Consider the following 25893-nt stretch of genomic DNA (forward strand, 5'->3'; position numbering starts at 1 on the left):
AACATACATGTCTTGATACAAATTCTCCACCGGATATACAATATGATATTTCCACATCTAATCTCCTGACTGCATTTTTGCTAACTCCAACAGAAAAGGCCGTAAGGCAGTGGAAGGGGAGGGACTGTACCTCCCCCTTTGACCCCTCGTCTCCCTCCCCTCCTACAGCTCAAAGCTATAATAGGAGATTGCTGTAGCAGATAGTTTCCTGGGATTGTTGGCGGCTGCGGTGCTGGCTTGGTGGGATGATGGACACACACACATGGGCCTTAATGGAGACGCACTCTTTCACATATGCACACACAACCACACACACACACATGCAGCTCAGAGAAACAGAGGAAAGGCTGAGGTAATCCCTTTTAAACTGCTCTCACTCTCTCTCCTAATGTCTAAAAATCACATTTTTAGACATTTATCCCTAGATTTATTTTATACTGAATGAAAAATCTGCTTCACAACTTAAATTTGCTGCTATATCATCTTTACTTCCTTTCGATTTTCAGTGCATAGCACAGTTTAAATAGGTTAAATTAATAGCAGTTAAATTTGCAAAACAAAAAAAAGAAGAAAATTCTGTAAAATAAATAATATTAGATGTCTTTAACCTGAGTGCTTGAGATGAAATGTACGGAAGGTATGAACAAATCTCCTGCTCACCACATCCCTCTAGTGGACAAGGTTAGAAAGGACATCTGAGTTTGTATATGCTATGAAAAACGTAGACTTTTTGACAGGTTTTATCACACTGCAACTTTACAACTTTGACATAGTTTCGTTAAGTCCTCCTCACAGTGGAGGACTGTAAGCATTGATCACGTGCGCTGAGGATGCTCTTCCCTGTGCTGAGTAAGGAAAAGCAGAGCTGTGGTTATGTGGCAGACAGCAGACACATTACTTGCTGCATTAAGATATGCTTTGTTTGTATAATCTCCATTCGGACATGAACTTAACTGATTCTAATTGATTGTGTTATTGATCAGCTCTGAAGCAGGAATTAAAAGCAGAAATGAGACTTCAGTGGGTTGTTTTGGCCATTCAGTGGACCCAGCCTGAATGCACTTTATGTCTAAATTTGAGTGCAAGTTAGAAAATAGTTCATTTTGTGCGTTGCACCAAATGTAAAGAGCTGCGTGTCTGCTGATCTGGAGTATGCTGGCTGTTTCTGCGTTTCTTACATTCTGTGTGTGTGTGTGTGTGTCAGATGAGTGCATATGTGCACAGGCCACATTTCCTCTCGTCCTTGCAGAAAAATATTTCATTACTGCAACAAAAGAAGCCCATTAACTGCAATGTAAGAACAGAGTTCAACTACTGTCCCCCACATTCACCATGTTCGTCTGCATTTCTGGCCGCTCTCCAGCTAATTTGATATAACAATGCTCAACAAAACAGTCTCAGGACTTTTTTTAGGTGACAGAGAAATTATCAATGATGCCACATGCACAGCTGAATGTCAACACCAACTTGACTTGTTTATAAAATATTAAAGCAGTGAATTATGGGCACCATGCAGAACTTAATGATGATCGGAGTCATTATAACTTCAGCATCCTTTGTTTTGGGAAATGATTCAATTCCACAGCGACTGTAGTCAATTTTGGAGACACTAAATGTGTTTTTCAAATCTTTTGTTTGAGGTGACTATATTCAGCTGTCCGTTCTGCTACGTTTTAGAAAAGGAGCTAATTTATATATGGATATTGTTTTATTTTTAGCTGCCATATCACCAGGCTATACATGCCTCTATAGAGAGATAAGGATCTTTTATTCTGTTAAACTGCGTGCTGAACTAATTATGAATTTTTAGAGTAAAATGTGCTCCAATAAAATAAAAATTAAATGAGTCTTGAGGTTTCATCTTATGAAAGCATCACTTTATTGGTATAGTCATGAGATATTTACAACATGCACACACATTGGTGTAAATTAAGAAAAAAGAAAAAAAAAGTCGTGAGTGTTCTGTGTACAACCTGGCACGACTTCTGACATTATCTCCCTCTCGATGTCACCAGGGTGTCGCCTCATCAATTATTGAACCAGTACTTCATGGTAATACATAATTTCTCATCTATTATTCATGATAATGTGTGTGTAGTTTACTTAATTGTGTTATTGACTATCAAAAGTAATTTCCTGAAAATCCTCAAGGACGCAAATTGAATCAGCCGAACTACTGGCCGCGTGCACTGAGGTTAAGTATTATCAATCTGATCAGGTGATCATTTATTCAAGAGTCAGTCGAGTGCAGACATATTCACAAAAAAAAAACAAAAACGAAACAACAATCATAATTTTTTGTTATGATCTACAATTTAAACAGCCCTGAGGTAATTTTTTTAAAGTATAAATTTAGGATGAATAAATAGCATATTAGGCTATAATGGGATTTAATAAAAAGTGTTCAGTGACAGGGCGAGAGGAAGAGAGAGGTTTCTAAAAGTAAATAAATAATAAGAGTAACAATTGCTCTCCACTCCTGGCTTTAAGAGAAGCTGATAAATAATGTATCAGAACAGATGGCTGGAGCGAGAGGCAACAGGAGAGAAACATGAGCGACTACATCTTTAATTGTTTTAAAGAACATGTCACAACAGGACTGGTGTGTTTGCTGTCTGATGGCACTACAGATGTGCTAACGGAGTAGAGTGGGAGGGGAACAACTAAATACACTCTGACAGTTTCTGCCTTCCATTCACACATCATCAAATTGTACCTTTTTACAACGAAAAGGGCTGATTAGTGTTAAAGTGCACTTTCACTTCAAAATCAAAAGATTAAGAGGTCGTCGTTTGCGAAACTCTTGCAAAATCTTCAGTCCTGCCATCAGTTCAACACTCACAGTCTTCATGCATAAACATTGTAAACAACTGTCCTCTTAATAAAAACAAAAAGATATGGAGATTAATTAAATTCACATTGTCAAATAGGCCTTTACTGCACACATCTAATGTAGTCCAAGAGTGCATGGAGACAGACGAACATCCAAAACCGCAAGTTATGAGGGTGACACAACCCCAATTATTCAATAATTCTCACACTGATAATTTACAGTCAAATAAATATTTTAATGTTTGCATCCAGACAGTGTGTTCTTAGAAAAGTCTGTCCCAGGATGGTTCTGGAGTCAGCCAGTAGTTGTGCTTTGTTGCTCATCAGAGCCGAGTAGATTGGGAATAACAGGCACAGATTAACAGTACATCCATATTTGTATCCAGCACCTCACTTTTTCTCCAGCGTTTCCTTGGAGCAGTGAGCATGTTTGTCAGGACTGCTGCCCAGGATTGGGACTTTTGTGGTTGTGCTGGGACTGGAGCTGTCCCCCGCTCTCACGCCAGCGCCAGGCACCTCGATAGGGGGACCCACCGCAGGCCTGACCACCCCGGCTGCGCTCACGCCGACTCCAGAGAGGACTCCCACGCCGGCGCCAGGTCCAGCTGCTGCACTGAGGAGGTTGGCCGACTGCAGCACAGCCTCCGAATGCTCACGGGCCTTCATGCGCAGGGCGGCCACGCTGGCTGTGCGGTTTCCTTGACAACCGTAGGGTGGCAGGAAGGACAAGCCCATGGGGTCAGAAACACAGCAGGAGCACAAACCGTTTCCTAAAAAAAATGACAAAAGTTGGATTTATGGTGAAAGTGTATGAAAAGCAAATTTTGATGATAATGAGAATCATATTTACCTTTCAGGGTGGCGACTTGTGAGAGGGCCTGGGCGTAGGTGGCAGAGTTGAGGAGTGTGCCCGGAATACAAGACGGGAAAAACGGACCACCTGGACCCACTGTCCTGTTGATACTAAAAATAAAAACGCATACTGAACATAAATCATTTAGTTAAAAACAATTAATATTATTTCTCAAACATAAATGTTTAAATATTTTTAACTATTAAAACTGAAAATGAGAAGAGACTGTCTTACTCAATCAGAAAAAGTTATTTGAGCCAGTCTGTACTATCCAAAAAGGGACAGGGATGCTGTCCCATGCAGTGACTATAAGACAATCGGACACTTACAGTTTATTTAAATCTAAAGAAATGATTCCGCTACACTCAGGTTTGTCAGCACTGAAGTCATGTTGCCATCTGTAACCATCTGTCTGGGTTTTATTAGTATTTGTGGATTTTGCCCTGGTTCTTATAAATGTACTTATTTTATGCTTTCTGCTTCATAAATGAGGTATTTTTTGTGGTAAGGTTTTAGATGTATGAGATGAAGAAAACTGTTGGGGGAGGTTGTCTGTTTTGCATTTGTACTTTTAATGTGAGAAGCATTTCGATCATTTTTATTTGATGCTAAAAACTTAATTTGTTTTTAGGGTGACTTGTGAGACCTGTCTGAGGACAAGATAAAAAAATAGCCTTTGTGTACAACCTGTCAAACTCTGGTACATTTATCTAATGCTCAATAATATACATTAATAAATAAACCAATAAACTAAACTAAATGAAATTAACAATTCAGAAGTTACTGTCTGTGATGAATTTCCATCACTCAGATCCTGCAGTTTGACACTGTTTCACACCCATCATCTGTCTTCTCTCACCTTTGCTGTATTTCCAGTGGTTCTTTCTGTTTTCTGTGGTGGTCCACGGGGGACTGAGAGTTGATGCTGCGGGACGGAGGACTTCCGTCACTCATCTGCTCCTTCCCTCCTTCGGGGTCTGAACTCCCCCGCTCTGTCTTCCTCCACTTTGCTCTGCGGTTCTGAAACCAAACCTGCAAAACGAATCAAATTTAGCTTCACTGTGTCCCTCATATTTCTCCTTGCGTGTCATTTTGGCGCAGACAAACAAATGCAAAAATTCAGTCTCATTAATAGAAACAGATGTGCTCAGCTCTGTTTTCTGAAGGAGGTGTTTGAATCTGTCCCACAATCCCTGACTTCTCCCCAAAACTTCACGGTCCACACAGCAAAGAACAAGTTCTTGTATCTTAATCGAATGAAGGTCACTGCCTATAACAACATTTAATTGAGCAATTTTTCATTATCATATTTTAATGACTTCCCACTGACAGTTGTGCTGCCCGAGAGAGAGGCAGCTATGATGAAGTCGTTTATTTCCCTATTTAGTGATTGTTTGACAACATCAGATTCGATTAGGACTTGCTTCTAGCAGGCATTAATCATGATGTGTGAATGGAGGTTAGAGTCTGTGCGCATGTGCTCTGCATCCTTCCCCTTCTATTGTGGTAGAAATGATGTCAACAGCCAAACAAAACGCACGCATTCATTCGGCATAAAGAAAAGACAACATTTCCATGGCAGGACAACAATACAGCCAGTGGACTTATCTCACCCCTGCACCTTCCAGCTAGAAGTCGCGCCCCCCCACACACACCCATCTCTGAATGGGCTATAATTGCTCCATTAATCTCAATTTGCCACGTGCTCTTAATGCGGGGGAGGCCCCATTGACACTTTACAAAAAGAGGGGGGCAACAACACTACAAGAGAAAGGAAATTTATTTTCTAATAATAATGTAAGTTTAATATCCCTGCATACTGCGGTGGATTCATGTTCAGATTTAATAATAGGAATGTGGTAATCGGATTAGGAGGGGAATAATTTGTTTACAATCCCTAATTTACAGCGCTGGATTCCATTATCAACCCCGCCATTGGGTTTAAGCGATAGTAAGATGACCCTGGGGAACAAAAGGCAAACTATTATATTTCCTACAATTAGATCTGCGCGCACAACAAAACCCAAAAGCAAATCTGGAATGCAGGAAATTACATACAGGACACATAACTTAATTACATCTGGCCAAGTTTATAACCGCGCATATGTGCGGGGCAGGAGCGGAATATAAATAGCCAAATTTCAGAAAACGTGTGCGCAATCTGTGCTTTTGACAGTTTGGAAGCTTCTGACTTTTGAAAAATACTTCTTTCTGCCTGGAAAAAGAAAAAGAGCCATCAGCATGGATGATGTATTCCTGCCTCTGAGAGGCGGAGAAATTAGTGAAGAACATTATCGCTGGTTAATTATGAATGACCGATTAATCAAGCTAATCTAATATTCACCATTACGTTGATGTTATTAAAGTGTATTGTTGGAATGACGGTGTGGCTTCATTTAGCCCCCTCTCTTCTTCCTCCTGCGTGGTCAGACGCGCACCAGGACGCGCCCAGGACGCACGGTGCTTACCTGCACTCTGGCCTCGGTCAGGTTGATCTTCATGGCCAGCTCCTCCCGGGTGAACACGTCCGGGTAGTGAGTCTGAGCAAACACCGCCTCCAGAGCCTCCAGCTGCAGGGGCAGCAAAACAAGCGCACATCAAGGAAAGACTGGTTAAATATATTCATTTGTGGATTTTATTTGACTCCTTTCTTTCTTTCTTTCTTTCTTTCTTTCTTTCTTTCTTTCTTTCTTTCTTTCTTTCTTTCTTTCTTTCTTTCTTTCTTTCTTTCTTTCTTTCAGAAAAGCTTAAAAGATTTAAAACTAAAATAACTTAAATTTCTTGGACAAAATAAAAGTATTGAGCATTTTAAATATTTCCTGCTCATAATGTGATATTTAAAATAAATGTTTGCTGCATTTGTACTTTTATATAAATGATATCAAACCAGTATAAATATATATTTCTGGTTATCTAAGAAGCACAAATATCTCTCTTTCCTTTTTTTTTTCTGAAAACTTGCCCAACTTTTTTTTTATTGATTTGTCAGATTTACTCGCGTTTTTCATCTCCTGATATTTTTTCTTTTGTTTAGCTGCTCTTATTTTCTTTATGTCCTGGAAAGGAATTACCTGTTGTAAAGTGAAAGTTGTTCTGTTTCTGCGCTGCTTCCTCCGCAGAAATCCATCGTCAAAATCGGCCGGGGCGTGGTTTCCAAACCCGCTTGAATTTACTGAACAAAACAGATGGTTAACATTATTTCAGTTCATATAAAAAGGTTTTAAAATTTGATTTTGTATTTGAATAAATTAAGCATTTGACAAACAAAATCGTAACTATTAGGAAAAAGGAAATGCAGCAAGACCCCACAGGGGTGGCCAAATGGAGATGTTTTTTATTTCCATTAGTTGCATGAAACATTGATGTTGGGAGTCTAAAGGGAACCATGACGGACTAAGAGCCATGACACCCAACATCTGTGCCCGGGCCAAAACTCCCCCTCTGCCCCGGGGCCAAACTACCAGCGCTTCTCAAAGCCAGCCAACAGACTGACACAGCAGAAGGGGAACCATACTTAACCCTTTACAGACACATTTGAATCTGCTGGAAACCTAAAGTTTCTTTAAACGACACTAATATTTACGAAAATTATTTCAGGTATTTCCTTAACGTTTTTCAGATGAAATAACCCCCCATTTAGATCAATTTTTAGATTAGAAATAAAGCACAAAAGTCCCAATTTACAGCTATAATATTAAAATATTTGTTAAACGATTTTCTTTGACAGTAAAAAAATGTTAGCTTAAAAAATAGGCACAGGCCCATCCTCGGTGCGTAAAAGCGCGCTGCTTAAACACAAAACTTTACCAAAGTCATCATTTGCAGCTGCGCGAATTTAAGCAGGAATTAAGATGTTGAAAAGGTAAGATTTAAAAAACTTACATGTGTTGGAGCGACAGCACTCTCCGTCGAGCTGAGGCGGACAGTGAAAGTAGAACATCCTGGTACGTCTCGGAGCTGCGCGGCTCAATCTGGAACACAGACAAAAAGTTTTTCAGCCCGAAGCCTCTGGTCGGCTGCAGTTTCTACAGTGTCAGGGTTGTCTGTGGCGGAGAAATGAATAAATCGTCCTGGGAGGAGGAGGAGGAGGAAGAAGAGGAAGAGGAGGTTTTAAGGCTGATGTGTGAGAGAGCATCCTACCTGCAGCGGTGATGCTGATGAGAGAGAGAGAGAGAGAGAGAGAGAGAGAGAGAGAGAGAGAGAGAGAGAGAGAGAGAGAGAGAGAGTTTGCGCTCTGGAGAGAAAAGCGGCTGCTGCGCTTCTCCTGACTCTGTTTGGGAGTGTCCAGACCTCTTTGACTCGGCCCTTCTCTTTCTCTGAAGCACACACACACACACACACACACACACACACACACACACACACACACACACATGCACTCTCTCTCTCTGTGTTTCTCTCTGGGAGTGTCCAGATGTCTCTATAACTGTATAACTGTCTACAGAGTGTTAAGGCTTTCAGCAAGTGTCGCAGAATCTCACGCCTAATTGCTCCTAATCGGATTATCACGGCTTTGTCTCTCTCTCACTCCATAACCCCTGGTGTGTCCGTGTGTGTGTGTTTGTGTGTGTGTGTTTGCGAGTGCAGAAAGCCAGAAATATAAAGGAGGAGGAAGAGGGGAGGCATACCCAGGGTGGCAAACGGCAGCTCTGCTCAGGTGCCAAAAAAATTCATCACAAGTGATTGTTATTCCAGGATCCAACATATTCCCCAACCATAAACATGCACACATACCCGCAGCACTTTTTTATTTGGTTCTTTCATATATTAAAAAAAGGAGGATGACTGCTTTTGGGTTTTAGATTGACTGTCGGGCGGGTTAATTGCTCGTCAGGGTGCGTTAGCGGGTCCACTTTACAAGGGGTTGCGCATGTAGAGCACTCACAAGGCCAAATTTTTGATTTTGTTCACAGCAAGGGGTCCCGCGATTTATTTCGCTTCCTCAGATAAATGATCTGCTGCGGGACCCTTTCAATTAGTTTTAAAGCGCATCTGGGACGGCAGAGCGCAGACGCCATGCGTCTCTGAGGTGGAGGCAAAATGAGGCTTCGAGAAGCAGCTGAAATTTAGAAGAGGAGTGCAGGATTGGACTAAACCACATAAAGTGCAGAAAATCCCTTCTAATGGCGCGTAATTGGTTCTGTAATATCATTACAGGCGGATAATGGCCAGTTACAGGGCCCCGCGCTATTAAGGGTTTCCCTGGCGTGCAGCGTTTATGTTATTAAAGGGGGAATATAATGATATTTTAGTTATTAAATGCGCGTAATTAATTTATGCACCACTGAAAATAAAGTTGTTATTATGACCTCGGTGAAGTGCGTGGAGAAAATTGAAATCAAATAACGGTTGATAACTTTATCCTAATATTTGGTCTAGACTCTGACAGAAGTGCGGGCCTAGAGTGAGTTTCCTGTCAGCGCATTTCCTCTCCATCCTTTCATGATTGCTTAGTTGACTAAATGACATTACTCTCCCGTCTCAGCTGGAAGAGACAATTCTGAAAATAAACACGGTCTTGCACATTCTGTGACCCATACTTGGGCCTTTATGTGGTTTCATTTTAGTTATCTACAGAGATTTCAGGACCCTGGTCAGCACCACAATACCGCCACTTAAAACTCCATGGCAATTTTTTTCCAAACTAATCTTAAAACAATTGTTTGCATAAAAAAACAACACATTGTGATAGAGATGAATTTCAGAAATTCCTTATAAATAGACTATATTGCCAGAAGTATTCGTTTGTCTGCCTTCACACAAATATGTACTTGAGTGACATCCCATTCTTTATCCATTGGGTTTAGTATGGTGTTGGTCCACTATTTGCAGCTAAAACAACTTCAACTCTTCTGGGAAGGCTGTTCACAAAGTTTAGAATGTGTTTATAGGAATTTTTCATTCTTCCAGAAGCTAATTTATGAGGTCAGACACAGATGTTGGACAGAAGGCCTGACTCACAGTCTCCCCTCTAATTCATCCCAAGGGTGTTCTGTTGGGTTGAGGTCAGGACTCTGTGCAGGCCAGTCAAGTTCTTCCACACCAAACTCACTCATCCATGTCTTTATGGACCTTGCTTTGTGCACTGGTGCACAGTCATGTTGGAACAGGAAGGGGTCATCCCCAAACTGTTCCCACAAAGTTGAGAGCAGGAAATTGTTCAAAAAGTCTTGGTATGCGGAAGCATTAAGAGTTCCTTTCACTGGAAATAAGCGGCTGAGCCAAACCCCTGAAAAACACCCCACACCATGATCCCCCATCCACCAAACGTTACATTTGGCACAATTCAGTCAGACAAGTATCGTTCTGCTGGCAGCAGCCAAACCCAGACTTGTCCATCAGGTTGTCAGACAGTGAAGCACGATACGTCACTTCAGAGAACATGTATCTGTTGCTCTAGAGTCCAGTGGAGGCGTGCTTTACTCCACTGCATCCAGTGCTTTGCGCTTGGTGATGGAAGGCTTGGATGCAGCAGATCAGCCATGGAAACCCATTCCCTGAAGCTCTCTACTCAATGTTCTTGAGCTGATCTGAAGGCCACATGAAGTTTGGAGGTCTGTAGCTGTTGACTCTGCAGAACATTGGTGAGCTCTGTGCACCATGAGCCTCAGCATCTGCTGAGCCCACTCTGTGATTTTACATGACCTACCGCTTTGTTGCAGAGTTGCTGTCATTCCCAATCAAACCACTAACATCTGACTGTGAAATATTTAGTAGTTAGAAAATGTCACAACTGGACTTACTGTATAAGTGGCAGTGATTGGAACACCTGACTTCAATGATTTGGAGTGAGTGAATACCTTTGACAGTATAGTATATATATAATTTGATCAAGCAGATAATCTACTGTAATGTAGAATTGTTTATGGTTAAACCATCAAACCTGTCTTTGCTTTTCTATACATTAAAAAAAAAATCAAACAGAAAAAAGCAACCTGTTAGAGGTTTATTGCATAAAATATATACAAAAAAATGTACTGCATTTATTTTGAAGAAAATGTTGCAACTAAACCATTCATTCAGTTTTTAAGTTTTTGTTTAGCCCAAGTTCTACTCCCTTTAATTTAAATAGAAATAGAGCCATTAAAAATTGACTAAAACTTCCTATGTGGTGAAGTATTTTTTACACAATTGCACACTATTACATTTATAGAAAATATCACAGATCTGACAAATGTGAGGTCATGAAACTATGGATATTGAAAGCAAACATAATGTACATTTTATGCCTTCATCTGAGGTAATATAGTTCAAATAGCACATACAAATGACTGATTTCAAGAATAACCCGGTAGAAACAACAGTGAGAAGAAATGGAAGTTGTCACAATAAGGCCTGAACCTTGAACCAGAAGTTTTAAACAAACCCATACCACTAGAATAAGTTATTTTCATTCAAGATTTGGGAAACAACAACAAAAAACAACTCAAAACTGTGCAATTTCTCTAACTTTCTTTAGTTTTCTTTGTTACATTTTGAATTGCTGAATGTTTAATCATTCATTGTGGTCAGGAGTGTCACCATACATAAAGTAAATAAAACACCAGATGTGGATTTGACAGACTCTGAAAGGTTTTCACATGTGGACCACAGTTTAAAGTCTGCTTCCTTCAATGCTTCTTTCTGTCAGCGAAAGTGCTCCTTCAGTCTCCACATGCCCTCCTGACCGCAGGTCCTATGAAAATCACAGATGCTCCTGAGTAGTTCTCTGAAGACAGGTGCCTGTTGCTGGGTTAGTCTTGGTTTGAAATACTCAAGCACTTCCTGTGTGCTGGCCTGTCCGTCTACGCTTGCCTGGAAGGCTACGAAGTTGCGCAGATCTACTAGCAGCTCATCGTGTTCAGTGGATGGAGCAGGAGGTTGGCTTGTTCTTGGAGCTTCAGAGCCCTCCTCCTCCTCTTCCTCTTCTGCTCTCTGACTGGAGGGCTTAGAGATGTGATTACGGGCTCTCATCTTAGCCAGCAGAGACGCTGATGACAGTGGGGCGGAGTTTGAGTCACTGTCTGCTCCTTCCCCACTAAAATGGACCCCTGCGCCTGGTTTCTTTGAGGTAAATTTCTTTACAATAGCAGCATCCTAAAAACGGAGACGTTGAACAGAGAAAATACTGAATTACATACATTACACATCTAAAACTTGTCATAGCAATAATGAAAAACACAAAGAACTCTGCTGTTACCTTGCATTTGGTTGGAGTGGGGGTGGACTGAGCAGAAGGTGCAACTAGGAGAGAATTCTTCTTTTGTCCAAAACGTTTCCTGAGAGAGTAAAAAATAATGAGATTTTTGGTTTAAATTAAAAAGGTGAAGCTTCTCACAAACCCAATACTTGCTTTGCAGGTGGAGGAGGACGCTGGTTAAAGGAAAGCCTACACTGCTGTCGAGAAATCTTAAGAGCTTTGAGGGCATCTTTAGCCACCCTGTTGGCTTCTGCTTCCACAAGAACATAGTCGGGGTTGGAAGACTCCATAATGGTGTCATGTTGCATCACACTGTGGATGCCTGAAGAAGACCACAAAAGATAAGAAACAACAAAAATTGACCAAACAAAAAAAACAGTCTAAAGAGACTAAAAATACACAGATCTGGTGTGTACCTACCAGATTTCTTGAACAGCCTTGCCAAGACGTAATCATCTGATTTTTTCTGATTCTCTGTTGAGTTGTCTTCACTTTCTTCCTTATTAAAAGTCTTTTTTTTCACCAAATGAGAGATGCGATGACCTTCAAATCGAGCATCCTGGGAGTGCTTGCATTTTTTGTGCTTGCGTTTGTGCCCATCAGCACGGTCACAGTGCTTTCTCTTTTCTCTGTGTTTTCTGGTGTCTCTGTGTTGGTGATAGATGGACAAGGATGCAGTTTTGCTCACTGGCTTGGCTTCTTCTAAGTCTCTGTTATTATTTTGTCCTGTGGGCAGCACATTGACAGAAATGTTTGTCTCTACATCCAGCCCATTTTGAGTCATGCTCTGGCTGACCACTGATTTGCTCTGAGTGTTTTCACTGGATGGAGAGATGTTGCAATCATTTATTAGAGGAATGTCTCTTGAGGAGGAGTGTATGTTGTCTGCACCAGTTTCATTCTGGTTTCCTAAGGTTTCTTTATATGTGCAGCTGATGTGGTGCAATGATTTTGGCCTCTCGGGTTTCTTGGGCACTCTGACATCAGAGCCGGTCCCTGTTCAAAGATAAAAGCTCAACTTGTCAAATGGATTCTTGCAACATTGTATTCGGAAGAGATTTACATATTAAAGCTGTGTAAAACGTGTCTCATATGAGGACAAAATGGACAAACAAACCTGCAAATATGGCACTGGTTTCTGTTCCCTGAGTTCCAGTGGGATCAGCTAAAGTGAAAAGCTCATAGATGTCATTAGACTTGAAGAATCGCCTTTGCTTTGGATCCTTCAGAACACGATTGGTAAGAAACTGTTTGAAGATTTGCCTGAATTACAACAGAAATAATACATTATTAGATACAAGCAGGTAATTAGGTTTTTTTTAATAAACTCAGCAGGCAATCTTGATCCTGTCACCACAGAGTAGTTTAGCTGATGGATGAGAAAATTAAATAAGTTCACTACTGCAGGTATCAAAACAGATTCTGTGTTGTTCTTCCATTCTGCTTTTTCAAAAGCTCTTCACAGACACAAACCAAACAGAGCAATAGTTTGGAAGTCCTCAATTGGCCATTTAATAATGCAGGAAAGCTTTTTGATTACTGAGAAGTGGGATAGAGCAAGCAGTAACACAGCAGTGATGTGAAAAATTATCAATATTTACAAATGTGTAAGGTCAGTGGAAAGACTGACTAAAATGGAAGATTGACTATAAGGTGAAAAAGCATAAAAACTAGAAAGATTTTTGAATCTCTGGGTCTCAGTTCTGCAACAGTGTCCAAATAAGAGCTGATAGACATATATCTAAAAAAGCTGCTGTGTTACCTGTGGTAGATCTTCTCTTCAATGGTCCCTGCAGTCAGCAGGCGGTAGATTGTTACCTGCTGTGTTTGGCCAATCCTCCAAGCCCGTTCCCGAGCCTGTGAGTTACACAACACTTTTAAATAAATGACTAAAGTGGACAGATTTTAAAAATCATTCACATACAAAACCAAGACAGTCCACCTTATTTATACACATGCTTACATATGGTTACTTAAAAACTCTTGATCAAAGTCAACAGATTTCTGGTGACTCAGATGACATCAGGACTCAGAAGAAATAAATGTTTTATTTGAAGTACATTATATGAGAGTGTCTAACCTGTGTATCAGTACTGGGGTTCCAGTCTGGGTCATAAATGATGACTCTGTTGGCTCCAGTCAGGTTGACTCCCAGACCACCAACTTTAGTGGTCAGCAAGAAAATAAAAATGGATTTGTCCTGTAATGAAGACAGACCAGGGTAAATAGATTGTGATAGATTAAAGTCATTTCATCATGTACAAGTTGTGATAATTACTTTGGCTTTGACCTTAGATAGAAAGTAAAAGACACCATCACATGATGAAGATGTCATCATTGATATCAATATAACAAATCAAGTCCTAAAATACTCCTGAAGACACACATTTAAGGTCTTAATGCTGTATGATATGTTATCTTTTCACACACACTAATCACAGTATCTATTTTGACCAACAGATTGTCATCAATTAGTGTCTCCACCTCAGGCCGAGCAGGGTTCCATGGAAGCATTTTGTCCCCGAGGACAGGATTTTCATGGAAACCACTCAAAACCATTAGGGAAAGCTAATCCTCACCTCGTTGTAGCGAGCGATGAGCGGCTGTCGGGAAGCTATTGTGGTCGTCCCATCCATTTTCAGGTAAGAGAAGTTCTGTTCCCTTACAAACACTTCTAAGATGTCCAGCATCTGGAAATGAGATAGAAGATGAAGACAACAGTGAGAAAAGAAAGGCGGGGAGGGGAGGCAGATATGGGGAGAGACGGGCTGAGGTTTGGATTAGCGCTAAAAGGATTAGAGCAGATTAATATTACATGGACAGAGATGCCGACAGGGAGGGTCTCAGGTTCCCTCTGAGGTATAATCTCATTGGTATTGACTGCAACAGCTGGGGCCTCTGTCACATATACACACTTCCTCTGTCTCTCCCAACCTAACACTGTTGTAAGTATCCAGCAGGAAATACAAAGAAGTGACATCACAATTTGATGTAATTCAATCACAATCTGACATACATAATTTAAGGCAGGAAATAAGATACATATTTTTTTCTCAAAAATCCATTTAACTATAGCAGAACAAAGTGTTCCTAAAATAAATCATTTATATTGAATGCCATCTTTCTCACCTGTCTAGACTGTGTGAAGAGCAGGACCCTCTGTCCCTGCCTGAACCAGAGACGGAGAAGCGACTCCACCACTATTAGCTTGCCCGAGCGTTTCCAAAAGCCAAATTGTTCCTCCTCAGTTAGTTGATCTTCTGGGATTCCCCTCAGCATCCGGGGCCCTCCTGAGAAAAGGTCTGGGTGGTTACAGATCTTACGCAGTGCGATCAAACCTGAAAATACCTGAAGAGCAGAAAAAAAGAAAACTTTTTATACTCTTCACTCTAAACTCAGAGCACAAGTAGTAAAAACAATGGTCAATTTGATTGCATTTTGCAGCGTTGCACCTTTAAACAAATAAGCACATTTACTTTAGTCTACAGGAATGAATTACATAATTTATTTACGGACAATAAAGGCTGTGTTTCTTGATGAGGGCCCAGCGGTCACTGCATTAGTAATGGTGGTTAATGGACTGAGAGTGACCACTGAATACATCTATACACAATCTGGTCACCCGTGGCTCTTCAACCACGTCCATTTGGTCAGTGGTGATAAATGGTAGTTTCTCTCTCTCTCATGGGTCTGCCTAATGTGAGAAGAACTGCACAACCTTTTGAAAGTGAGCTAAAACATACTCCAGTTAAGCTGTTAGTGGTTTTACAACATTTTGCTTCAACATAGTAATCTTCAAATGTTCAAAAGTTCATAAAATATACACAAATTAATGTGAGTCAGAGATGTGAAGTGAAACTCATTAAGTGAGTGGCTAAATAATTAATAATCTAAGTATTGTTCTTGGAAGTTCTCTAGACAAACAGTTTTGACCTGTTCATCCTTGTAATATGTGAAAGATAAATCCCCTAAGAGAATGTTCATTATTTGGCCTAAAAGTTCCCAACAGCAAAAACACAAAAATAAAGGTGTTAGAAAAACAATTTTATTCTCAAATACTTAAATTCCATATCTCTGAAGTTCCGACATAAATGGTGGGTACCGTTTAGGCACTATCTTTTAACCAAGTCATGCCGTTAACTAGTCTAGGATCTTGAAACACTGCAGCACAAATACAAACAGATTAATGTATCTACCAGCTGGGCCATTAAAACATCTACCACACCTAACTTTGTAATTTCTACGTCACATTTTCTGAGTTTTCTTTAAGATTTTACAGGCTAAGAAGTGTTGTTTATGCTGGCTAATTTTACTTTTTAATTTTTTCTATTGTAGCTTATTTTTACAGTTCAATAAATGAGAAACAAAAATTTGGAATTTCCATTTTCTGTTTGCAAAAAAATAAAAAAGAATAAATAAAAATGACTTATTTAGTTTGACTTTCAAGTAGGAATAAAGAAAACAATACAATGTACTAAATGATAATTTTTCCAGATATATACCACAATGGTAAAATTGATTTATTTTTATTTTTTTATAGTTTGCCACTTTAAAATAATACATACCTGCATGTCTCCATTTAGTATTTGGTAGACCTCTTTGGAATCTAAGAAATTTTGATACACCTGCCGCTGTTCCTCTGTTAATCTGCAAAACAGTACCTACACACACACACACACACACACAGAATGTAAGAGTTTAAAACAGACAGTGAGCCTCCACTTTAAAGCCCCTTGATGTAGTGAAGGGAGCGAGAAGAGAAATTAAAGGGAAACAATTCGTATTTTTGAAGAAAACATTGTCCTCGGGGACTGATTTAATGAGTTGAAGTGGACGGAGCAGTCAACCGGCGTCAGGCAGAAGGACAGACCAGAGACCAGCCACTTTAATGAATACCAACTCCTTTTACTTTACTAGGACTTTATTAGCTGGCTTCACCTGACAAAGTCATACACATTCATCAAATACTCTGTAGATTAGGCTCAAAGAGTCACATCAAATCAGATAAACACCTGCACAGTTGAAAGGAAGGGGGCGTTAGAGGTTGTTTCATACTTAAAAAAAAGCAGGGTCAAAGATGTCAGACTAGGAGGAATACCTGTTCATTTTTGTCAGGTAAGGAGAGGTTGGCCTTGACGTCTGCCTTCATTCTTCGGAGGAGGTAAGGATTTATTGTGTCCCTCAGCACACATGCACACTTGAATGCAGTCTGGACCTATACATTTGACAACAGTTAAACCTTAGAGGATAAACCAACACATCAACACACACACACACACACACATCTCAGTGGTCATGGTTCCTCATCATCTTCCTTGTGTTGATGTCCCTCTCAGCACTGCAAACCATTAAACATTGATCAGAGAGCTTTCGGTCTCAAGGGGCACAGCTCTCTTTTATCAGTTCTACTGATCAGCTCTATTGGAAACAGAGGGGTGGGGGTTAACAAACACTTTGTCCCACCCCTATGAAGCCCCACTGAAAACGGTCTGCTACACTTTATCTAGAGTTGGCCCTAAAAGCCAGTTAGCCCTTTAAACATTAACTCACTGGGGGTTCGAAGGGGGATCAAAGACACTGTTGGCAACGCTGGAGGGGACAATAAAAATGGTGAAATCTGGAGCTAAATGGAGGTAAGAGTGGAAAAAGAGAATCAGAGGAGGGCAGTAGAGGATTCAGCGATCTCAGCACAAGCTGCTGAGTGGATTCACATGGGGGTGCAAAAGCCCGTTTTAGTAATGGATCCAATATGCACATGCTCATCAAGCCCCACCCCAAACACATATGTTTTCACATACATCTGTTTGTACAGTCGTGCTTTTTATGCATCATCTGAGGGCCTGCTCTGCTGCTTGGAGAGTTTCAAGAACAGGATAAAGCAGCAGAGCTTTGCCCTCTCTGACCATTTAATAACATTAATAATTAGTAAAGGTTTTTATTATCGACAGCGGAAGAAGCATCAATAGCCAGCTTAAATAATTAAATCTATACAGTCAGTGGGTTATTAACGATTGGACACTAATGACAAAAGGCTACGATTGAGCTCACTGGCTCTTTACTTTATCCTCTTCCACTCTCACACATTAGAGATGAACTGAAGTTCCTTCGCATAGATGCACATTATCCAGCACTACACTTAATGGTTTTGTTGTTCCACTATACCTCTTTTACCTTTTTTAGAATTGTGCATAAATGCATTTGTGTGAGATTGTTTCCATTGCTTCAGCCCATTTCTCTCTGTATTATAATTTAAGAATAACAAGACTGACAGACCACCTTTTGGAATGCCTTAACTTTCATTTAAGATGAAGACGTGAGTTATGGAAGCAAATTTAAATGAATCCGAATCGTACTTTTGGTCATGCACATGTTTGTGTACCTGTACAGGTGAGGCATTGCTGTATCCTCCCATAGTTATTGGCACAGAAAACTGCTCCATGAAGACAGGCAACGTCCCCAGTTTGCCAGGAAAGACAAAGTCGAACAGAGACCAAAGCTCTTTCAAATTGTTCTGCATAGGTGATCCTGACAGGATGAACCTGTGAGGAGTGCAAAACTAGAAGGAAGAGAGCAATAACGTTAACAACATATTCTAAAACTAGTAATAATGAAAGGAAAAAAAGCGTATTCAGCAACCTTTAATGACCACCATGCAAATATCAAGGGAATGAGAGGGAACGTGAACGTAGTTACAGCTGCTACTGCCTGAATTTTCTGCATGTGTTTAAAGATTACCTGTTTGCAGGCGGTGGTAACCCCAGCATTTGGATTTCTGATCTTATGGCCTTCATCAAGTATAATATAGTGCCATTTGTACCGTAGTAAGGCATCTTGCAAATTTCTCACAGCTGAATATGAGGTAATCAGGATCCCATGACATGATGCTATTTCCGGAATCAGTTTTTCCTGCAACAGAGAAAACAAAAAACTTCAATCAAATCAAATTTTATCAATTACTAATCATGTTTTCTAACATTTTAAAAAAATGTTCAAAAACACAGAAACTTTTTTAACGTGATATGAAAAAAAAGATTGATGGGAAAATACAGATAAGAAATTACAATACTATATAAAAGACCTCTAGTGCCCCCCAGAGGAAACAAAACTTTTTCTAGGTAAATTACCAATTCCAACTCACAACAGAACAAATACATTACCTTATTGCTGGTGAATGAGCCTGTTTCATGCAGAACTGCCACCCTGAAAGGAGGCCACCAGGTGTGAAACTCCTTCACCCACTGGTGCATGACTGTAGCTGGGCACACGATGATGGTTGGACCCAAGCCAGCGTACCTAAAAACACACACACACACACACACACACACACACACACACACACACACACAGCAGAGACCAAACCAGTTAGGCTTCAAACTAAACCTGTGACTTAAATAGATGAAATTACCTAAAAAGGTGTATTTAACTTAATAGTTGTCAAATAAAATATACTGAAGATATACAGTCATCACTTTACCAATAACAAAATAATGAATATATGCTTGACTTGCAGGGACAATATATTGTTTCCTTATGCATAGGGCATAGAGAAACCACAGGAAACTGAGTTCACTTGTTCAGTACTCAGACAAAAACACCAACATCTGCACTAAATCTCTGTGTCTAACCCATAAAGCAAAGAAAGTGCATGCACATATCTTCAACTCATCCGTGAAGATTTACAAGAAGTTTGTCAAACACATACAGACACACACAATGATGCACTAATGGGCTGCTATGAACCTCTGCCTGCTGGAAGCTATTGATACTGGGCCATAATTGAGTTTGCAAGCAATCAATTTGTGGGCTTCTATAGCAGACAGAGTATTGACCATCAGGGAAGCTCCACCTACTGAACGCACAAGTGTCGTCGGTGCAGTAAAAAGCAGATTATTACCACCACTCCCTCATGTTCTCTGTGGTTGATATGTTGTCCCACACCTGTTCCACCCCCACTTCATCAGTCTAACATTCATTTTAGGCTCATGAAGATGTGAACGTTTCTCTCTCTCACACAGACACACACACACACACACACTCAGAGTGTTAGTGTTTTCTCTGATGTCTGCAGTAAGAAAGTGAAGAGTCTGATAATTGAAACATGTTTAATAATTCAGTCGAACACTCTCAAGCAGAAATCCTACTAATCAAATATTCATACCATACAGACACACAGTCTCTGGACACAGTTTGTGTGTTTCTGTGTGTGTACCTGTAGTTGGACCCTCTAGTTCTCAGTTTGCTGTAGCTTAGTCCAGCCAGAAAGCTGATGACCTGAATGGTTTTGCCCAATCCCATCTCATCTCCCAGGATGCCGCCTGCCTGCTGACAGTGGAGTTCCCACATCCACCGCACACCAGTCTGCTGGTATCTGAAAGTAAAATGGACATGTTGATACAAATTTACTCAATAAAATGTGACAACAACCATGGACATACAAGTGAACAGATGTTAAAATAACAGACAATTAAACTTGGTTGTATTTCATGTCTGCTTCTTTATTTTCATCAGTAAGATTTCACAGTAAATAAAAAATAAACAAAACTAGTATTCCTTGAATAAATTCATATTCCCCACCTCAATGCACATTAAATTTTAAACAAAGATTTAACCTGATCTGTTATTACTTGGAGAATAAAATGTGAATATTTATTAGCTACTACCACACTAAAGTTTAGCACCATATCTGTAAAGTTGGATGAATTATAGTCATTTTTGTACACTATGGACAATTAGCTATGATGGCCATGTTGAATTGGGTTAACGTCAAATGACAATCAGTTATAAATATACAACCAATGATGACTTTCTGAGAGTTTCATTAAAATCTGTTCACTGGTTTATAAGATATTTTGCTAAGAGACAGACAAACAAAGAAACACAAATTAGCAGTGATCGACAACTACATAATTAAAAAATTAGGAATGATGTAAAGTTTGCAAGCAAAATGTTATTTTCCCACAAGAAAATTCGTGAAAAAATAAAATCTAAATTATCCCACCAAAAGTGAACATGTAACATTTATTAATTATTTGTAAATAATTCTTGGTTAAACATTGAAACCTCAGGGCAAAAGTCTATAAGATAAGCAAGAGTGATCGAGCACAAAGTACATACATGATCTTAGAAAACAGGTTTTATAGCTGCTGTCACTTTCTCAGTTGACAGAAATATTTAAAGATAATTCTTCACCTCTGTTACTGCTTCATGCCAAACTTACTTGTAAAGTTTTTTCCAGAGAAAACCAGGAACTTTGAAACCTTCGTCAAATTCAGCATCGCTGTCATCTGTAAGCTCCTCACCGTTTTCTCTCTTCTCCTCTTGTTCTCGAAGTCGCTGCCGCTTCCATCTCCTGGCAAGACAATGAAGAAATCATTATGACATATTTGCATACTTAAAGACAAAATCATTTTCCTGTTATACTAACAAAATCTTATAAACATTAAAACTATTAGCAAAAAACACAAATATGCTTCTTTATAAAAAAATCAATAAATAAATCAAAGCTAAGCAACTAAACAGGTGAACGGTCTGCAGATGTTTTCATGTTGTGACCATTTCCCCTGAGCAGCGGAGTGTTTATAACATATATGGTAAATGTAAAGAGAATAGTTTTAATAGTGTAGCAGAGAGGCCAGTTAGAGGCACAGTCGTCACGCACCAAATGAAGATTGATACAGACAATTAGTAGTGTGAGTTCCCCAGAAAGGTGTGAGGTGCAAAAGATAAGAATCCATCTTCATTTGGGTCTGGTCCTGTCACCCTGCCACGAAACTGGTCCTTTAGCTGGGCCTGGGAGACCACACTCTCTAATTAAGTCAAGACTAAGCATTGGTTCAGTTAATTACACTTTTCTGCCCCCACTCCACCCTCCAACCCAACCAGAAAAGCAGCCTGCTCTAATAATATCATTCTTCACATAAGCCAAGCTCACCATTCACGCCATGTCTGTGCATTTGAATTGACATTCAGTCACTGTCGTGTAGAAAAAAAAAGGACACATGCCAACACAATTTATTTGGCTGCTATAAATATTAAATCTCATTAGGGCTGCTCTTCCATTAATTTGAGCATTAGAGTGAATGAGCGTATAAAACCATGTGCAGGAGGATAATTAGGCCAGTGCAAGAGCAGAAAGAGAAGAACAGGGAGTGAATTTGCTTAGTCAAGAAGCAGCTGCCAATCTCATCTGGGATTAACTCTCTTCCTGCACTATGGAGCCAGCAAAACTGCTTTTCACCTTAAGTAAAGCAAAGAACAATAGCCTATTTTCTTCCGTTGCTATTACAAATGTGATGCAAAATAAAAGTTTCAATCTGGTGTTTGTTAAACATTTATACACGTGGGGTTGTGCACGCTCTTTAAAAGAAGAGCTGATGATAAAAACTTTTTTGCACCTTTGCATGCAAGCGTCATTTTGTTTAGTTTATGGCTCATCAACAATACAAAACCTCACCTTATTCGCTGCCTGTAGTACTCTACATCTCCATCGTCTTTGAATTTTTTGGCTTTTCTCCCCCCTTCCTCTCCTTCATCCGAACTACCAGGACAGTACTCGTCTTCACTGTCTCTTTTCTTTACTTTCTTCTTCTCTCTTCCCTCCATTTTTCTCTTGTATGTTTTTAACTCGTATTCTTCATCATCGTCATCTCCAAAACCTTCTTCCATGGCATCTCTCTCCTCCTGCTCAAAATCTAGCCCTTCATCTTCGGGCAGATACTCTGACCCCTCGCTGTCGGTTTCCTCTCCCTCAGTGTGTCGCCTCCTTCTCGGTTTATGGACCTGTGGCTCAGCCTTGGGTCGTGCCTTAGGATGGGCCTTCAGAGCTGTTATTTGCAGCTTTCTCATGCGCTTCTTTAGTTTTTTATCCTTGGGTGAGGAGACACTTTTGTTCCCTTTCCCCTTGATCTTCTCATTGGGGCTTAGTGAAGAACTTTTCTTTTTCTTTAGAAGAGGTAATTTCTTCCTTTCAGTGGCTAACTTGGCCTGGTCCGCCAAGTACTGGTCAAAGGCAGAGTCCTCAGCGAGCATCAGTTTTCGAGGCTCCTTCTTTGTCTCTTTCTGTTGTATTCGAGTTCCAAAAGGAGTCATGTGGCCTTTCCGGATCAGCTCTTCCCATTCGGTCTCCTGGGCTGGCATGAGCATGCTGCCCAGTGTGGACGGTCCTGGTTCTGGTACAGAACACACAAACACAGAGTTAGAAAATACGTTGCTCAAGAATCTTTTTTGTGTTCACAAATTAGGAATTAAATAAGATCTGTGTCTACAGACAAAAGTTTACCATGTATGCATTTAAAAAAAAGTCAAGACTGTGCCAGCCACACGGAAAATAAGTTTTGAAAATTAAACGATACACACTGATAAGTCCTCATTTCAATTTTAGCCAGCCAACAGATGCCAAAAGACCAAAAATCAAGCATTAGTGTTGTTTTAAGCATGGCCATAATTATTGTTTTTGAAACACATGGTTATTTCTTCAACTGAAACAAAAAAAAAACACAGCTTATACTGAATGGAAAACAGGTTTATTTAAAAGGAATAAAAAGTTTAGAAATTAAAGACACATCACCTTCCTCTTCATCATCTTCAGCCAACAGTTCAGCTTCTACTCTTTGAACATCTTCTCCGCCCAGAATGGCCTGCAGTCGCTTCTGTTTCGCTCTGACTTTTTTCAGTTGTTTCTCCTGAATCAGATATTTTCCCCCCACATCATTACAGCCTCTATTCTTTCATGTGTTATTGTCATTTTTATGTTAACCAAAATATTAATCTGAAAGCTTGATGTACACAATATTTTACCTTGTTTTCTTTCTGTCGTTTGACAGATTCAATCTTTCTACTGATGTCCTTGCTGGAGGCTGCATAAGGAGACAGCTGCTCTATAATCTTGTTGATATGTTTCAGAGATGCTGTAACAGACCTGAAACACAGATTATCGTGATTATCAGTGCATTCTGGTATATGACAGAAAAGGTGGCAGAGATAGGGCATGATTTTCATCAAGTTATTTAAAACTTTTCAAAATATATGTACAAAGAAGACAATTTTATCAATTACAACTTTCTGTGGAACATTTTCAACAAAATATAAACACATTGTAAAGTCTAATACGTAAATAATTTGCAGACATTGTCCTTTGTATTGTATTTTACCTGACATCATCCAACACAGAGTGGTACTCCTTCTCAACCTCGACTTTAGCAGCAGCCTGAGAAGCCTCCTGGATGGCCTCGTCCACCTGTTGCAGGACACCTTGCTCGAGGACATCCTGGTCGTACACAGCCACTCCAAGGCCTTGAAGTTCATCGGCTCCAGAACTGGCAGAAGCCACTTGGATGCGCTGACGGTTGATCTGTACCAAGGCTCCCGACCTCTTGCCAGCTAAATGCATCAATGATGTTATTAGATTAACAAACCATTTATAAAAATCACATTATTCTTAAAGAGATGTGCTACTATTGTCAGTAATCTCTCTTGTTGTGTTGCTCAGCTCACAGTTGTTACACTCTCCAGGCCCAGTGTTAGCAGGATAGGCAGCAGCTGCCTCAGAGCCCTGGCTGTTTTCAGGGAAAGTGCAGACTGCTGAGCCCCTCGTAGCTCCATCCTCCTCTGACCCTCCGGGGGTGAGGGCAGCACTAACCGGCCCGGAGACAGAGGAGGAGGCCTGGGGCTCTGCACTTTCTACAGGCATAATGATGCAGCTGTCAAGAAACAAAGAAATGTTAATCATTGGACCATTGTCTCCTCAAAATATTCACTAACAATGAAAAAAGAAATACTGAGTTACCTTATTTCTATGCAAAAGGTAATACTAACTGTGATATAATAACATATCCCGAAGTTAACCACTATGAGCTTAATTTACATTTAGTTTTTGTTTTTAACAAAGACCGACTAATTTTAAACCAATTATGATTATAGGGAGTTAATAATAAAAGACACTGGTACTAATCAGAGACAACAATAACGAAAAGCAATAGCACAGAAGGTTACAATACTGAAATAAACGATGAATTATGTCACAGAGGTCCATTGTTTACGTGGCTGTGCTAACTAGCTAAGCTAACAGTTGACCGAACATCATTAGCTTTAAACACCGCCCGCCTTTCGGATTCAATTAAACGACTAAACACGGGCCTGCAGCTGAAAATAAGCCCATTCTCGGTACTGTCAGGATTAAACATTGTAATTTAAACTGAGCATGGAAAGCACAATGACAGAAATCACTCACGAGAAAGATAGTTACACAACATCAGCAGCTTGGGTTATATCATGTTGCCAGGCTTCCTCTTTGTTTCCGGTGCTCCCTATTCAGTGAATAACTTGCTGAATAGCGCCCTCTGCAGGTAAAAACAGCAAACTAATATGACCACTAGATGGCGTCACAAACTCATTTATTTTAGTTGAAGAGGAACAAGAAAAAAACACGGAATTAGGATAATCTGAACCACATTGATATTGTGTTATGTTGCTCGGGTTTTAAGCATAATTAACTTGGGATTCTTAAAAAAAAAGCATTGCTCTAGACAGCAAAAATGTGCAAAACATCAGCTCCTTTTAATATAATAAAACTTGCATTTCATGCACACCACAAATGTAAACAATTTCCAAGTATTAGCATTTCAGAGGAAGTTTATTTCCAGTTTCTTGCAACAATAAATTAAAGACCTAATTAAAATATCTGCTCTTCCGTGCACTGTGGTGCCTCAGCAAATGAAAGTAATCCTTCCAAATTGTGTTATCTGTGTAAGCAAACAAAGCTATATGGGGATATAGATTGCTGTCACCCTTGGCTTAAATGTATAAAGATTGAAACATTGGTGAAATGTGGGTCGCCTCCAGAGGAAAATCTCCAGAATCACAGAGGGGGATTTGAATTTTAAAAGTACTGAAACAAATTATATAAATCATAGGGAGACCTTGTATAGTTTGATTAGAAGAAGTTGTGGCATGCAGAGCTCTGATTAGTTAACACAAAAACATATATTCTTTGTTGGTTTTTCCCTGAACAGAAGATATAAAGAGCAACAGT

At 39.9% G+C, this 25893-nt stretch overlaps 2 protein-coding genes across 2 annotated transcripts; both read right to left on the reverse strand.

Moving 5' to 3' along the window:
• Positions 1-3222: 3222 nt before the first annotated feature.
• On the reverse strand, positions 3223-7794 carry drgx (dorsal root ganglia homeobox). Its single transcript, XM_017412892.3, has 6 exons — positions 7568-7794; positions 6757-6857; positions 6154-6255; positions 4545-4717; positions 3683-3795; positions 3223-3602 (listed from the first exon to the last, which is right to left on the reverse strand). The coding sequence occupies exons 1-6, from the start codon at positions 7623-7625 to the stop codon at positions 3223-3225; spliced, it is 927 nt and encodes a 308-aa protein (XP_017268381.1). The 5' UTR covers positions 7626-7794.
• Positions 7795-10617: 2823 nt separating this feature from the next.
• Positions 10618-25163, reverse strand: ercc6 (excision repair cross-complementation group 6). The gene is made up of 22 exons (XM_017413056.3): positions 25093-25163; positions 24357-24562; positions 24014-24242; positions 23661-23781; positions 23431-23545; positions 22318-23032; positions 21082-21213; positions 20074-20232; positions 19022-19157; positions 18600-18770; positions 18244-18420; positions 16963-17079; positions 16430-16525; positions 14994-15212; positions 14444-14554; positions 13945-14064; positions 13627-13721; positions 12982-13127; positions 12285-12860; positions 12018-12186; positions 11865-11943; positions 10618-11761 (listed from the first exon to the last, which is right to left on the reverse strand). The coding sequence occupies exons 2-22, from the start codon at positions 24550-24552 to the stop codon at positions 11312-11314; spliced, it is 4329 nt and encodes a 1442-aa protein (XP_017268545.1). The 5' UTR covers positions 24553-24562; positions 25093-25163; the 3' UTR covers positions 10618-11311.
• Positions 25164-25893: the final 730 nt, after the last annotated feature.

This window comes from Kryptolebias marmoratus, linkage group LG22 (assembly GCF_001649575.2).
Source record: "Kryptolebias marmoratus isolate JLee-2015 linkage group LG22, ASM164957v2, whole genome shotgun sequence".
Lineage (NCBI taxonomy): Eukaryota > Metazoa > Chordata > Actinopteri > Cyprinodontiformes > Rivulidae > Kryptolebias > Kryptolebias marmoratus.